The sequence below is a fragment of the Xenopus laevis genome, chromosome 1L (assembly GCF_017654675.1).
Source record: "Xenopus laevis strain J_2021 chromosome 1L, Xenopus_laevis_v10.1, whole genome shotgun sequence".
NCBI lineage: Eukaryota > Metazoa > Chordata > Amphibia > Anura > Pipidae > Xenopus > Xenopus laevis.
Window position 1 is genome coordinate 142,639,381 of NC_054371.1, and position 15,485 is coordinate 142,654,865.

A 15,485-nucleotide genomic window follows, 5' to 3' on the forward strand; every position below is an offset into this window, starting at 1 on the left:
CTCTTGCCAAAAATTGTGTTGCCTTGCCAAAGACTGTATTGCCTTTTATGAGAAAGTGAGCAGGAACCTCGACTCCACATTTGATACAGTACCACACAGAAGGTTATTGGTTAGGTTAACAGGTTGGCCTGAGAGTAGTCGTCGGCACCTAAGAATAGTCGCCAGCGACTATGGTGCCTAAGAATAGTCGCCGGCGCCTAAGAATAGTCTCCAAGAATGGTCGCCGGCATCCAAAAACGAGATGCCGGGACCTCCAATGGGAGCAGAAACCCTCAATTTTTTGATTGAAACTTACCAGAAGCTGCTGCATTTCTCACCCTAGGCTTATACTCGAGTCAATAAGCTTTCCCAGTTTTTGGAGGTAAAATTAGGTACCTCGGCTTATACTCGGGACGGCTTATACTTTAGTATATACGGTAATGCTTTTAATGCTTTTCTGGTAAAATAGTAATAATAATAATGGTATTAATAATAAAAAGAATATGAAAGGTAATGTCAACCCAAAAAATATTTTATGCCTAATAAAATGAAACATAATTCTAAGCAACCTTGCAATATAACTTCATTACAAATTACATTTCTATGGTTTTTAAGTTATTTGTATATGTATTGCTATTAAAAGCAGTTTTGTCTTGCATTGGATCAGTGGATATTTATGATGTAGAATTTTTGAGTGAATTGCTTATTTTGTTGCTTATGAAATATATACAAATAAGAAGCCATTGTTTAAAAATAATTTCTAGGTGACTTTTTCATAAGGTATACAACCTATCTACCTTCCTACAAAACATATCCATATTAATTGGTTCTATAAATAATATGGCTTGTGCTGACCTGGTGATAAAATTAAGTAATTTGTTTTTTTATTATTTCATGCAGTAAACAGGGCGAATACTAGAACTAAAATGTATTTCCTGTTCTGATGAGCACAGTCAAAACAAATAAGCAGTTCACTAAGAGTCTCTGAATAAACGATTCCTTAATTTCCCCCATCTGCAACCCTTTTTAGGTTTTGAGATAAGAAGTAGCTCATTTACAGAAGGCTTCTCAGTGGACTGGTAATTTTATTTCAACTCTGCCCAATAAATATATGTGTTGAAGCACTGTATGCGATTTATGTATTTTGTAATTTGATTCAAATTGGTTTATTGGAAAATGAGCACATCCCCAATTTGTTACAGATCACAACAGATCTCCGACAACGATGCACAGACAGCCATACAGGAACATCTGCATCAGCTCCAATGGCTGCAGGAATCATAGCTCTTGCACTAGAAGCAAAGTGAGTATTGATCTTCGAGAATTTAAAACAGTAATGAGTAGGGATGCACCGAATCCACTATTTTGGATTCGGCCGAACCCCCGAATCCTTCGCGAAAGATTCGGCTGAATACCGAACCGAATCTGAACCATAATTTGCATATGCTAATTAGGGGTGGGAAGGGGAACACATTTTTACTTCCTTGTTTTGTGACAAAAAGTCACGCGATTTGCCTCCCGCCCCTAATATGCATATGCAAATTAGGAATCTTATTCGGTTCGGCTGGGCAGAAGGATTCGGCAGAATCCGAATCCTGCTGAAAAAGGCCGAATCCCGAACCGAATCTACCTTAGAGAGACAACTGTACCTAGCAGTGTTTGACAGAACAAATTAGTTTCTTTGCAATTTTGCATCAATAATATTTCTGTTGTGTTTAATAATATTTCTGTTGTGTTTTAAGAACATAATCCTATATCCTTGTTAAATCCCATAGCTCGTGTTTTTTATGTTGTGTGTGTGTGTGTGTATATATATATATATATATATATATATATATATATATATTATATATATATATATATATATATATATATATATATATATATATATATATTCTCATATATATAGTCATATTATTCACCGGCACTCACCATCGATTGATCAAATCCCGGGTGCTCCTCAAAAGGAAGCAAATAGATACAGTTAGGAGCACTCACGGGTATCGTGGTAAATAAATATCTTTTATTGGAGTGTTACAAACTACCCCACACATATATATATATATATATATATATATTTACATTATTATAACACACACATATATGTATATTATAAGTGTGTGTGTTTTTGTTTTTTTTATTTCTATATTCTTTCTATATTTTTTTTGTTTCCTATATTTAAAAATATAGGAAACTGATTAATATGTGTGTGTCATTAAAGCAATTAATAGGAGACTGGTTTCCTACATGTATTTTACAAAAATTACAGATATCATTTGCAAAATGACATATGTTTTACTTTTTATCTGACAAAAACACTTCTACTTCTAAAGATTGATATAATTTGTTGATGGATTTAAAAAAAAAAAGAAAAAGTGCATATACAGTCACTGGTACAAAAACAGCGTTGTCAGTTGCCAAGACATTTAGGGTATGCAGAATACAAAAAAAAAATGGAACCCACTATAAAATGTCATTTAGGGCTGCTGTACACTTAACATTAATACTTAACATGCTCATAATGCAGCTTCTCCTATACCCCTCTCACACTAGTTTGCTGATCCAGGTGTGTATTTCCAACTGTTGTGGCAGTTTTTGTTGAACTATACAAATTTATTATACAATTATACAAATTTATACCATTTGTGTACTTTTGTTTATGCCTGAGCAAATAGCGTTAATAACTTGCTGAGAATGCCTGGCTTTTAACCCCTTAAAGTCTGTGAAAATCTTACTGCAAATTGACTCCCTATGTACCAGCCAAAACTAGTTATTGTCAATGGGGGCTTTTCTGTGTATATAGGATCTTGAAATTCATCTGACTTCCATTTACCTCAAAAGCAGAGTCCAAACCACAAGTGTTTTAGGCAAGTGCTCTGAGCCTTTGAGAACACAGCAGCAGAGTAGACATTGCTCCTATTAATGGAAGAGGCGGACAAGGTTCTTTTGAAGCATGCTTCTCTCTGTGTTATTGCTGTGTATTTTTGCAGCAAAGAGAAATAATGTGTTTCCAGTAGGAAGGAGGTCAATTAGTCAGAAGGCAAAAGAATCAGGCAGAAAAAAGAATCAGGGAAGCATAATAGAAAGCTAAGCGTATAATAATTATACTCATATCATGGGGTTATTTTGCTTCAGGGCTCAGAGTGCATTAGAAATATGTAGCAGGGTTAATCATGGTCATAATATGGGAAATAAAAGCAGTAAATATCTGTGTTAGATTCCTGTGTGCAGTGATGACTGAATAGTTATAAATCTTCAACTTCAACAAGACTTGGATCAATTACAGTGTCAACCAAAATATCCATCAGATTTGTTCCCTAGATCTGTGCATATATTTGTTTTAGAGTATAAACAACTTTCTTTGGGCAAAAGAAGTGATGATATTGTCAATATTTCACCACCTGCTGATAATTTTGTCAGTGCCTGTGAAAGATATTGAAATGACAAGATGGTGTTTTGTCAACCCCGTACAGCAGTGACTAAATAGTGGAGTCAAAGACAATATTTGTTATCAAAAGTTTTAAGTTGGCAGTTACCCAGACTTTCTGTCACATTGACTGCATGTAGAAGGAAAGTCGGCTTAGTGCTCAGATGACATTGAGTAGAAGCCTGACTTGTGAACTGTATGCTTGACAGAAAGAATTTTATATTTTTGTGTTGTTACCTCTGAGCCAAAAATATGATAGAAAATGCCCCCTCTAATATTTTAAAGGTCATCCTGAGCTGTTATTGGTTTTATGTAAGTGGGGAATTATGTGTGTGCATACAAAACCAGTCCTCAGTTTAATTCTATTTTGTTTCTCAACCAACAGTTTTGTTGTGTTTTTGTCCTGAATCCTAGTGCTAGAGTGCTACATAATTAACAATACCATAAAGTATTGTATGTATAGTTTTGTTTGAGTTACCTATTGATGTCTTTCTTGCAGTCCTGTTTATGTTTCAATGCCAACAGATTAATATTGTCTATTTTTAAAAATAAAAACTCTTCTGTGGTATATTATATAATCAGAGGTAAGCTATTTTATTCAACCTTGGAACTTCACAACAGATCCAGAGTAGTTGTAAGGCTAAGGGCCGACAGAACATTGGCTCTGCTGCTCTCAGCCTGCACTTATTCTATCTTGAGTGCAGGTACATGGAGCAGAGTGAAGCAGAGTTTGCCTGGAAAATGCAAAAGCAGGCATTATTTTGCCCGACCTCTGCTCTGTGTACCTGAACTCAAACAGAAGCTGTACCTTTCTGTGCTGATAAACTGAGCTGTGGAGGGAGCAAATCCACTTCTCTCTGCCTGCAGAAAAAATGCCAGCTGAGAGCAGCAGAGCCAACACTCCATGTGCCCTTGGCCTAAATGTCCTAAATGTTCTTGTCAAATTTACAAAACACAGTTGTTGGAATGTGGGAGGAAAGTATCCCAGGCAACCCAACCTGCAGAGAAAACTATTTTCTCATGCTTGATAGCAGGGCTCTCCAGGAGCAGGCCTGCAAACTACATGTGACCCTCTTTATGCCCTATTTTTCTTATGGCCTCCATAGACTGCTGTGCAAGATATCAAAATTTTTATATAATCTGGCCACTGAACATGTAGTATGCAAACTGGCCCACCACATGGAAATATTTAGACAGTGGTAATGAACAGCAAAATAAAATTATAATTGTTAAATGTTCCCTTTAAATGAAGGAGTAAGGAAATCAGCAAAATGGTAGCTCAGTCAAACCATTATGCCAAAAAAAAAGGAATTATTAAGCAATCATTGTGTTCCTTTATTATCTTGAATTCTTTTTTTGTCCTAACTACTAATTGCTGTGAACATGTGCATGGGTGGGTTTGTGTTTATATGCAGTGAAAATCTTTTTAATGTGTTCACAATGTATGAGTAACTTCTGCAATGCCTGTGTGTATTTCAGCAGGAAATGAATTAAGTCTGTGACTGCTCGCATTAATATTGGGATGAGAGATGAAAGAGATGAAAGCTAGTAGCTGTTCTTTCCATTTATTGCGGGTCAAATAGGGTTACTTAAAGAACTCTGCTTTAATTGGTGTGGAACTGCATTATTATCCAAACACAGGAAAATGGACATGAATAAAAACATTGTGTGAGAAACATGCCATGTGCACTCTCTGAAAGGGTTGACATTGCACATAAAGACTGAGAATTACTCAATTTGCATTGATTTTTATTTGGATTCACAAAGGAATATGTCCTGTGGCTGCAGCCCCATAGGTAACTGTCAATTATATTTTTATAAAAGGATTTTTATAAGGATACCCCTGGGGTGCTAAAAGACTCCAAAATAAAACAATAATGAAATGCCAATTCGAAATTACAAGGTCACCTTGAAGAAAGTGTATGATATTCAAATGGTTTTATTTTTTTGTACTAATATATCTAGTGTTGCATGAATGTTGTTTTATCTATGACAGCCATAATAAGGCACTCTGAATGAAATTTATTTCTCAAACCTTAACAGAAAAAAGGCTTTACATGTTTACAGACATGGCCAATATAGAGAATATATTAAAGAATTGCTTATCCATTCCATTTGGTGTGGGTTTAACTATTTAAAGGAGATGGCAGAGAAGGGAGGGGGGTGGAAGAGGAGCAAACTGAGCATGCTCAAGCCCCGGGGCAAGGAGGTTTAAGCTGAAGGCAGGAAGTCTGATACAGAAGCCCATGTATACACAATAGAAGGAAAGAAATGTGGTGTTTCTTTTGATAGAGGAATCCGAGCAGCATGACTTTGAGTGTTTACTGGTATATTTAGGTGGACCTTTCTGATAAAGCTTACATAGTTTTAACCTTTCCTTCTCCTTTAAGTGAAAACTGTACAAAATTAAAAAAGTGCACAGAAACTTCAAACAGTATCAAACAGTGAGCAACTGTTATCTGATTGATTGTATATGAGAAGACTTTGTGAGTTTGGTGAACCCTGTTGACAGCTTTAACCTTGCTAACTCAGTACAGAAATAGAAAATATAAGTAATGTGTTTGCCACAAGTACCACTGAACTTTTTGAAGACCTAATCTGTAGCTGTTAGAAATTACGGTAGAACCCCCATGTTATGTTTTTCACAGGGGCTGGGCAAAAATAGTGTACATTCCTGGAAAATGTAAAATGAGGGAAATGTATTAAAGCAACTTATTCTTTAAGTACTCAAAGGATTTTATCCTGTGATTCTTGGATATGTCCCCAGTTGTTCATTTTTAAATTAGTCCATTTTTTTTACAAGAGGGGTATATATTTCTATTTAGCGGTGTGTCTGTGCATGTGTGTCTGTGCATGTGTGTCTGTGCATGTGTGTCTGTGCATGTGTGTCTGTGCATGTGTGTCTGTGCATGTGTATGTGCGCATGTGTGTGTGTGTGTGTGTGTGTGTGTGTGTGTTTTTACTCTTCAAAAATTGAAAAGGCAAAAGTCAAAATAAGAATGAAAATGCATTTGGCAGAACAGATATGTTGCTGGTGATTGAATTAAGGGGGATCTGCTATTTCTAAGAGATGCATGGTTTAGAGGTAATTGCATTTGGAAGATCTTTTTGAAAGATGTTTTATTCACAGTACCATATCTCACCTTGCCCAGAGGTAAATGTTTTTCACAGTCTTTAATAGAAGAGAGTATGATTTGTGCTGCAGACATCTGATGTTTGAAATGCATTAATTCTTTGTAGATGTCTTAAATTGGGTATTCCTCCCCCCTTCATTTATTAAAAAAGCTCCTAGCGTAAGTATGGAGCTATAGTGTTATAATGGGAACAATGATTGGTGAAGGTCATACTATAGCAACTAACTATCTGGGTGTTTGCTATCAAATCGCTGATCAGTAATAGATAACTACGGTAGGTTATAAGAACTTTGCACCTGATAATACATTAGACTTTAAGGGCAGTGACACGAGCAGCAATTTGTTAAAAAAACCGTTTTATTTGCAAGTACAGGGATTGCTACATGCAAAAAAACATTCGACATTCGACAGTCTGGCGAAATAGCATGAAACTTGCCAAGCAATTAATTACTGCCTGTGCCATTGCCCTAACGGTTTTGTTTTCCATATTACAGCTGCAGTAGACCACCTGGGGCTAACTGTCCACCTTTTAGTACACCTTCTAACACCAGGGTGCAAATGCCTGAGCTGAAACAGAGGCTTTGGGGCCATAGGCAACTCTTGACTTTGCTCCAATAAACTATTGTAGTCAATCAGATTTGTATTTCCAATGAGCTAGACTAGAAAAGCTTAAACATAAATGGAAAGGGTTAATCACTGGAGGGAAAGTAGCAATTTGCTAGATACACTCCAATTATTATAATCACTAAATGAAAACCCTGTGGTACTATTAAGAGTCCTAAACAGTCATCTTGTCCCTTGTTGCATGGATGTCTTGTGGCTGCCCTGTGCAGAACACATGAGCAGTAAAATTCAAACTCTTACTCTGCTTAACATTCACAACCCCCAGAGCAGCCATAAGGGATCCTTCGGACAAGAAACAAGATGGTGGTGTCCTGCTCAATAAAATAGTACATTTCACTGGTGTCAGCCTGGGATATGATTTTACTTATCAGGTGGGGTTCCTAACAAATTGACACCTATCCTGATTAACCCTCTCATTGTTCTTTAATTGCTGATTGCTTGCTATGGCATACTGAATCAAAGCAAACCGTTGCCCTTTCACTATAACCCCACATTGTGCTGTACCCCTTGACATAAATGCATTTGATTCTGGATTTTTCTTTTGTTTTACTCAAAATGTATCCAAGGATTCTTGGTCAGTAATTTTAAAATTACATTCTCACTGACTATTGCTGTTACCCATTTTCTTTTGATATGAGCAAGGTTCCTTCACAGTGTGATAATGCCCTTGTATAAAGTTAATTTGTTTCCTAATAAACACATGGAAGCCTTTGACGTACAAATGATTCCGATAAGGATGTAGATGTAAATTAAGTATATCAGAGAGGGTAAAGCAGAAATCCCTATGCAGTATAATACATGGCTGCTTTGAGAACAACTTTGAAAACATTAACAGGAGTTCTCTGCTTTATATGCTAATAAGCACCTGCAGGTAGAAAAGAAAATCTAATATGTAGGCTTCAAATTAAATGTGTCCTACTTAAAGGTTTGATTATGTAGCAGATGATGTCCAGGGTTTCAGCTGAGGCAACAGAATTTGAAAAGCTGCAGGAGTAAGCTACACTATTTTAGCTGCCTAAATTACTAAGAAATGCCTTTGCTGTGATTTTTTTCTCTCTGCAGTCCATTTTTAACGTGGAGAGATGTACAGCACATTATTGTTAGGACCTCTCGCCAGCGACACCTGAATGCACCAGACTGGAAGACAAATGCTGCAGGATACAAGGGTAACGTCTAAATTATGTTATTATGATTATTGATCCATCCAGATGAAACTCAAGTGCTTATATTGTTCTTTGTATCAAATCAATCTCAACCACATTTTCAGTGGTTTTGCTTTATTAAACAGTGACCCACAATGTCAGGACCTTTAGCTAAAAACAAGGTTAGACATCTGATTCGTTGCCCTTCTTTTTCCATTTAGTTTCACTCTACAGCTGCCATCTTGAATTTACATTTTAACCAATCAAAGCTACATATTAGTTTCAGTACTTCTCCTATTTCCCTGAAAGCATTCTCAGAAACTATCTCTGATGAATAAAAGGTTAAGAACATTTTTTTATTGCGATTCCCCATTTATTTGCAGGCAATAAAGGCCCTTTACTATTGACTTTTTTGACACATAACAACAGCATTTCTAGTATAATGTTTCCACCCAGTCCTCCTATATACTGCTTTGTGCTCATGTCCAGTCCAAATCATTACACCCCTTATTAGTCCGGAAGATCTGTCATGTAGTTACTAAGATGAGATATTTTTGTGATACATTGGTTCTTTGATTTTAAAACCTCTAAAGATATGTCTTTAGAAAATTATTAGAATTATAGGAAAGCTAATATACAGAGAAAGCTTTAAAGAATTCAAATGGAGTTAAGCAATAAATGTATCAGCGTTTAATTAAATATGTTTTACTGACTGTTCTGTGTATGCAAATTTAGCACAGATGCTTCACTTTAATGTGGTTAAGTTATTTCCTTTTTATAAAAAGTGTTTATCATTGGCATGTTATTTATCATTATGAAAGGAAACACAACACATTCTGCATGGATCAGATGCCTTTGTGGCAATTGTAATAGACCGCAAGGATATAAGAATAGTGAAATCTAAATCTGTTGTTTGACTTTATAAACAAATGTCAATAAATACATGGGGGACAATGGGTTGTTGGCCCACAAATGGGTTGTTGGCCCACAAATGACCCTCTAATCAGTTGCGCAAAAAAAAAAATCCATTCATTATGGGGTTATTTATCAAAAAAACTTGAATGGAAAAAACTCATTCAAGCAGAATTTGACCGAGTTTTCAGCAAAAAAAAAAACTTGATTGAGTTTTCAAATGAAACCCACAGAAAAAAACTCAAACATCAAGGCTAACATCTTGACTCCTACATGACCTCAGTGTTTTTCAGATTCAAGCTATTTCCAGGGTTGGGGTATAATACATCTCAAAAAATTTATTTTTTGAGTCAAAAATACCCTTGAAAACTTGAATTTTTAATGGAAACATATTCTTAAACCAGTCCTTTTAAATAAAAAATTTATTTAAAAGCATGCTGAAGGCCTATACTTTTTCTCTGTGGCCTTACTCCATAATATAGCTGAACTTGTGTATAATTGCACTAATCGTGGACACTGTATACGTCTATTTTATCCTCCTATGGTACATATATAGTACAAAAAAAGACCAGCAATACCAAGATTTTTTGTGAAGAATCAAAAGAAGTGTATTCAGCAAACAGCCTCTTTGAAATCTTAAGATAACTGTCACTGTGGTTGTTAAAATGTTAACAGTAAGGCTGCAGCATACCCTTAATCACATAATTCCTTTTCCTCCTCTAACCTTCTCTGCCCCCTCCTTCAGGAATTTGCTTTTGCTGTTGGCTAATGAGCATGCTCAGATTACTAAACACCCCATCCAGTTTAACAACCAATGAAGAGATAGCATTGCTGATTCCCAAAGAAACTCTAGCTGTCTAATCCTATTTTTTTTCTACTAACCACCTCTCCTGAGCTCAGCTTAACCATTACAGTCAGGCCCAGATTTAAGGCCTGGGCCTAGGGTGACAAATTATTAGGGGTGGCATACCATGATATTAATATTTTCATCAAGCATATCCCACGTGTAGAACACATTATGTAAGTGCATATAGTAAGATATCAATAAAATCATGTTACAACATTAAAAACAATTGCACTGCGTAAGCTAGTGCTTCCAATACTATTACTATGCTGTCCTGGCTGTTGGTGGCCCCCACTACTAATCTATTGATTGATAGAAATATAGGCCAGATATAGCATATCACTTTCACAGCAAGATATGTCAACATGCAGATCACATCATCTAAGTAAAACACTATCCAATACTGTACATAAATCATAAATAGACATCAATACAAAATCAACTATATCTATCTATCTATCTATCTATCTATCATCTATCTATCTATATATATATATATTTAGATATATATATATATATATATATATATATATATATAATAACACCTACCAATATCAATACTTAGATGTAATCTTGGACAAGTCCATTTACAAGAAAAAGTATAAAGATAATGAGTTATTTATGCCCCTAGGAGTCACAAAGTTTAATTTATATGTCCCAAACGATTCTCTTGGGAGCAAAATAGATCAATGTTCTCACCTCTTGGTAAATCAATGGACATACATTTGAAGGAGGAAGCTGGATGGTTGGCTTGAAGCCAGTGTTGTGTCACTGGTTGCTTAGACATGTCTTGCTTAACATCCTTTTTGGTTTCCTTCTTTGGTTTGGGTTCAAGAGCCGCTCTAATGGTGGCACAGTGCATACTGATTCTCTCCTTCAACTGTCTGGATGTTTTTCCACAAAAAAGCAACCCACACGGGCACTTAATAATGTGAACAACATTCTGAGACTTTCATGTAAGTCTGTGTCTAATAGAGTATGCCTTACCCATGTAGGGGTGATAGAACATTTCATCTATAATTAAAGAGTTGTATTTTGTACAGTAGCTGCACACCCATCTTTCCCACTTTTACTTGTGAAGCATACTTGCTTACCAGGTCAGTAGGGGAAAGGAGTTCCTTTAAAGGAATTGTTCAGTGTAAAAATAAAAACTAAGTAAATAGATAGACTGTGCAAAGTAAAAAATGTTTCTAATATAGTTAGTTAGGCTGGAGTTACTGGATGTCTAACATAACAGCCGGAAAACTGCTTCCTGCTTTTCAGCTTTCTTGGTTTCCATTGATTGGTTACCCTGTGACTTGAGGGGGTACACATGGGCCAAAACTGTTTTGGAATATGAATTGCATGCTAAGGATCAATTGCAAACTCACTGAACAGTTATGTCCCATGTGGCCCCCTTTCAAGTCGCTAACTAACTCAGAGTTAGAGACAAACTAACTATATTAGAAGCATTTTTTATTTTGCATAGCCTATCTATTTAGCCAATTTTTATTTTTACACTGAACTGTTCCTTTAAATTTCTATTCCTCTTGTAGCCAAATTGGATTGATTTATGATTAATCGCTGTCAGATATAGATTTCTTTAACAGTGGCATATGTGTATACTATGAAGTTACATAATAAAATGAATCATCTTTGTTAACATCCTCCCTTGTTGACCCTCTTAAGATTGTCAAGTGGCCCATATTTTAGAATCCATAATCAGTTTAGCCGGATTCCTTCTCTCTAGAAACTGTCCCGCCATAGTCTGTAATGCCATAATCCTTTCCTCATCTATTCTTGTCATCTGGACCACTCGTAGCATCTGGGTAAATAGTTCAAAAGATGCTGCGTGTGGCGACTGCTATAATGTAAAAGAGTATTCCTTTCCAAAAAATTTGTGTGCAGCTGCTGCAACTCCGTATCCTTATACACTGTCACATCCAAAAAGTTTATTTTGCATGGATCCCTATGCACTTTAAACATTACTGTTCCATTTTTAGAGTCATCCACAAATGTAATGAGATCCTCATCAGGTCCATGCCACAAGAAAAAAAGATCTGTATAGCACCTGAATTATCCACCATTACAAAACATTGGGTGACTGTATATATTGCGTGTTTCATACCAGTGCATAAAGATGTTGGCAAATGTGGGGGCTACATTAGAGCCCATGGCGGTCCCAGCTAGTTGTAAGAAAAAGTTGTTCTCAAATTTGAAGTAGTTATTATACAATATGAATTCCTAAAGTGAGATCATTAATTCTGCGGTGGACCATCATAAGCAGCATTACTACATAGGTGATCCCTCACAACATGAATCCCGGCCTCATGCAGAATGCATGCATATAGACTATGGGACATCCATAGTGACAAAAAGGAAATCCATATTATGTAAATCTATGTTGTGAATTAATTTCAGGAAATCCATAGTATCCTGAAGATAGGACCCCAACTCCCTCACCTGTGGATGTAAAAGCAAGTTCACATATTTAGCTATTTTTCAGTTAGTGAACCCCTGGCTGATATAATGGGCCTACTGGGAGGTTGCAACAGATTTTTATGTACCTATGGTAGTGAATAAATCACAGGTGTTACCGGATGTTCTTTATAAAGTCCATAATGGTGCTGCACTCGAAGACATTTAGAGTGCTTTAAGGCATGTATGTCACTTCTATACACAACTAGCTCTTGCAGTTTACTCATCCAGTCAGTCTCTTTTAATTGAAGGAGGAGTCAGTATGCACCGTGCCACCATTTGAGTGGCCCTTGATCCCAAACCAAAGAAGGAAACCAAAAAGGATGTTAAGCAAGCCATCTCTAAGCAACCAATGACACAACACTGGCTTCAAGCAAAACATCCAGCTTTCTCTTTCAAATGTATGCTCATTGATTTTATTTCAGATTTACTGAGAGGTAAGAACATTGACTGTATTTTGCCCCCAAGAGAAGCATTTTGGACATATCACTTCTATTATGCCAGTCACTGTGTGACTCCTAGAGCTCCGAATAGCTCATTACCTTTGAACTGTTTCTTGTGAATGGTTTTGTCCAAGATTACATCTAAGTTTTGATGGTTTTGGTAGGGGTGATTATATATATATTGTTGATTTTGTATTGATTTCTATTTATGATAAATGTTCAGTATTAGATCGTGTTTTACTTGGATCAATAGATAAATTAGTAGTGGAGGCCCCCAACAGCCAGGACAGCATATTAGAAGTATTGGATGCACTAGTTTGCTCAGCGCAATTGTTTTTTTTATGTTAAAACATGATTTTATTGATATCTTACTATATGCACTTACATAATGTGTTATATATACACTACACATGGGATAGGCTTGATGAAATTATAAATATGATGGTACATTTATACTATAATAATTTTTAACAAGCACATGATCACCTTAATGTTCTATTAATGTTCCTATTAATTTAATTGCTGTCTTAATCTGTCTTTATGAGCAACTGGTCACTTTATAGCAATAATCACTTTGCAATGTTTGTTATTTGCTTTACTGTGGTAGTCACTTCATATTTCTGATGTCACTACCTATTGTTTGACTCACTATGGGTATATAAATGTGATTGGGTCACAGTCATGGTTGCCTTGAGAAAGGTCCTAATGAGGACTGAAACTTTGGACTCTTATACAATGTATTATAAATAAAGAGCTAAATATTTTACAAGGGTGTGCCGGTTCAAAGATTTGTGTATAAATTATAGCACATTGTAGAAAATCATACCACAGCCCAAAGGGCGAAGTTTCGGGTTACACAGACCCCTTTCTCAAGCCAAGGGCACAAGTAGAATTACAAACATTAGTCCACATGGGTTTATACAGAGCAGCACAGGAAATTGCATCTAGGACATGACATCACCACTGGTAATCCTCTCACATTGACCCCTTAATTGCTCATGATTATCTGTATAAAGGAGTCTCTAATCCCCATTCAACGTTAGTCCGCTGCACATCCAATCCAGCTAAATATATAGATAGCTAGATAAATATAGATATAAATACAGATATTTGTACATATAATATATATAAGTATTCAGCACTTTGCTTATATTAAAAATATGTGCAATATTTTAGCACATTATTTGATACAATGTTTTAGTTCCTATGAGGATCCTTTGTCAAGGACAAATCAGATAAAGGTTGCACATAGGAACAGAAATGTTATTTGGCATACTAACATTAATGAATGTAATATATTTTTCTTTTTATAAAAGTGAATTGCCAGCTTTTTTATGTGTTCTAAGTTTTGTTTTGGCTTTGTACTCCAGTTTCATTGTATGGCCTCTATGGTTTTCTATATAAAAGGTGCTAAAAATGGAAGCATTAATGTCTGTTTCGAAAAACCGGCACATTTCATTAAACATTTCTTTGTTTTTGTTTTTTTTACCATGTACAATTTTATTCACCATTTATCTGCTAAAATAATATATTAAAGCTGATATTTTCAAGGTAGAATTTTCTTTCTCTCTGACAGTGAGCCATCTGTATGGATTTGGTTTGATGGATGCAGAAGCCATGGTGATAGAAGCAGAGAAATGGACAACGGTCCCTACACAACACATATGCGTGGAGAACACAGACAGACAGATCAAGTAATGTTTAAAATGTTTGCAAGATTAAATTTATTTAGTTAAAAAACTATTCTGTTTTTACTTTTGCCTAGACACCACCATCAGGTTCAAATAAACTAAAAATCGCATGGAAGCAAATTCTAAACTATTAAGTATTAAGTCTGTTGTCTTTATTGCCCGATTTTTATGCTTAAAGATTAAGAGCAACAGTTTTGTTGGTTTGTTTGAATACATTTGAATTTATGAGGTTATTTGGAAGTTCCTTAGCTTTAAGGAGAACTAAAGCTTAAAAATATTGTTAGAAACCATGCATTTTATACACTGAATTTACTGTACTAGCCCATTGGTTCCTCAGTCCTGTAACAGTAAAGAACTATGCCTTCAAAGTTGTTCAAAGCAGCTCCCAATCTTCTGATCTTTTTAGACTGTCCTGTGCATTTCAGTGGCACTGCACAGAGAGCTCTGGGCTGTTTTTTAGAAGCTAAGTTTAGGAATTGTCTAAAATCATAAAAAATTTTTTACAATTACAGTTCTAATGCTGAATGCACTGGCTTAAAATTTGATTTTTAACGTGAACCTGAATGAAATACTACAGTATATTAAGATTTATATTGTGACTTTGATATTGTGTATTTATACATTATATATTATAGCCTAATTCTGTATTGAGCTTTAGTTTGTTAATAGGATCCTGTCATCGGAAAACATGTTTTTATTTCAAAACGCATCAGTTAATAGTGCTACTCCAGCAGAATTCTGCACTGAAATCCATTTCTCAAAAGAGCAAATAGATTTTTTTATATTCAATTTTGAAATCTGACATGGGGCTAGAGATTTTGTCAATTTCTGA

General features: G+C 35.6%; 1 protein-coding gene across 8 annotated transcripts in view; it reads left to right on the forward strand.

Moving 5' to 3' along the window:
- The window catches only part of pcsk5.L (proprotein convertase subtilisin/kexin type 5 L homeolog), a 237,696-nt gene that overhangs the window by 112,755 nt on the left and 109,456 nt on the right, over positions 1 to 15,485 (forward strand). For all 8 annotated transcript variants that reach the window (XM_018248748.2, XM_041582238.1, XM_041582244.1 and 5 more), the window contains 3 exon segments: positions 1,182 to 1,282; positions 8,227 to 8,330; positions 14,539 to 14,656. In XM_018248748.2, the coding sequence (XP_018104237.1) occupies positions 1,182 to 1,282; positions 8,227 to 8,330; positions 14,539 to 14,656 (323 nt within the window).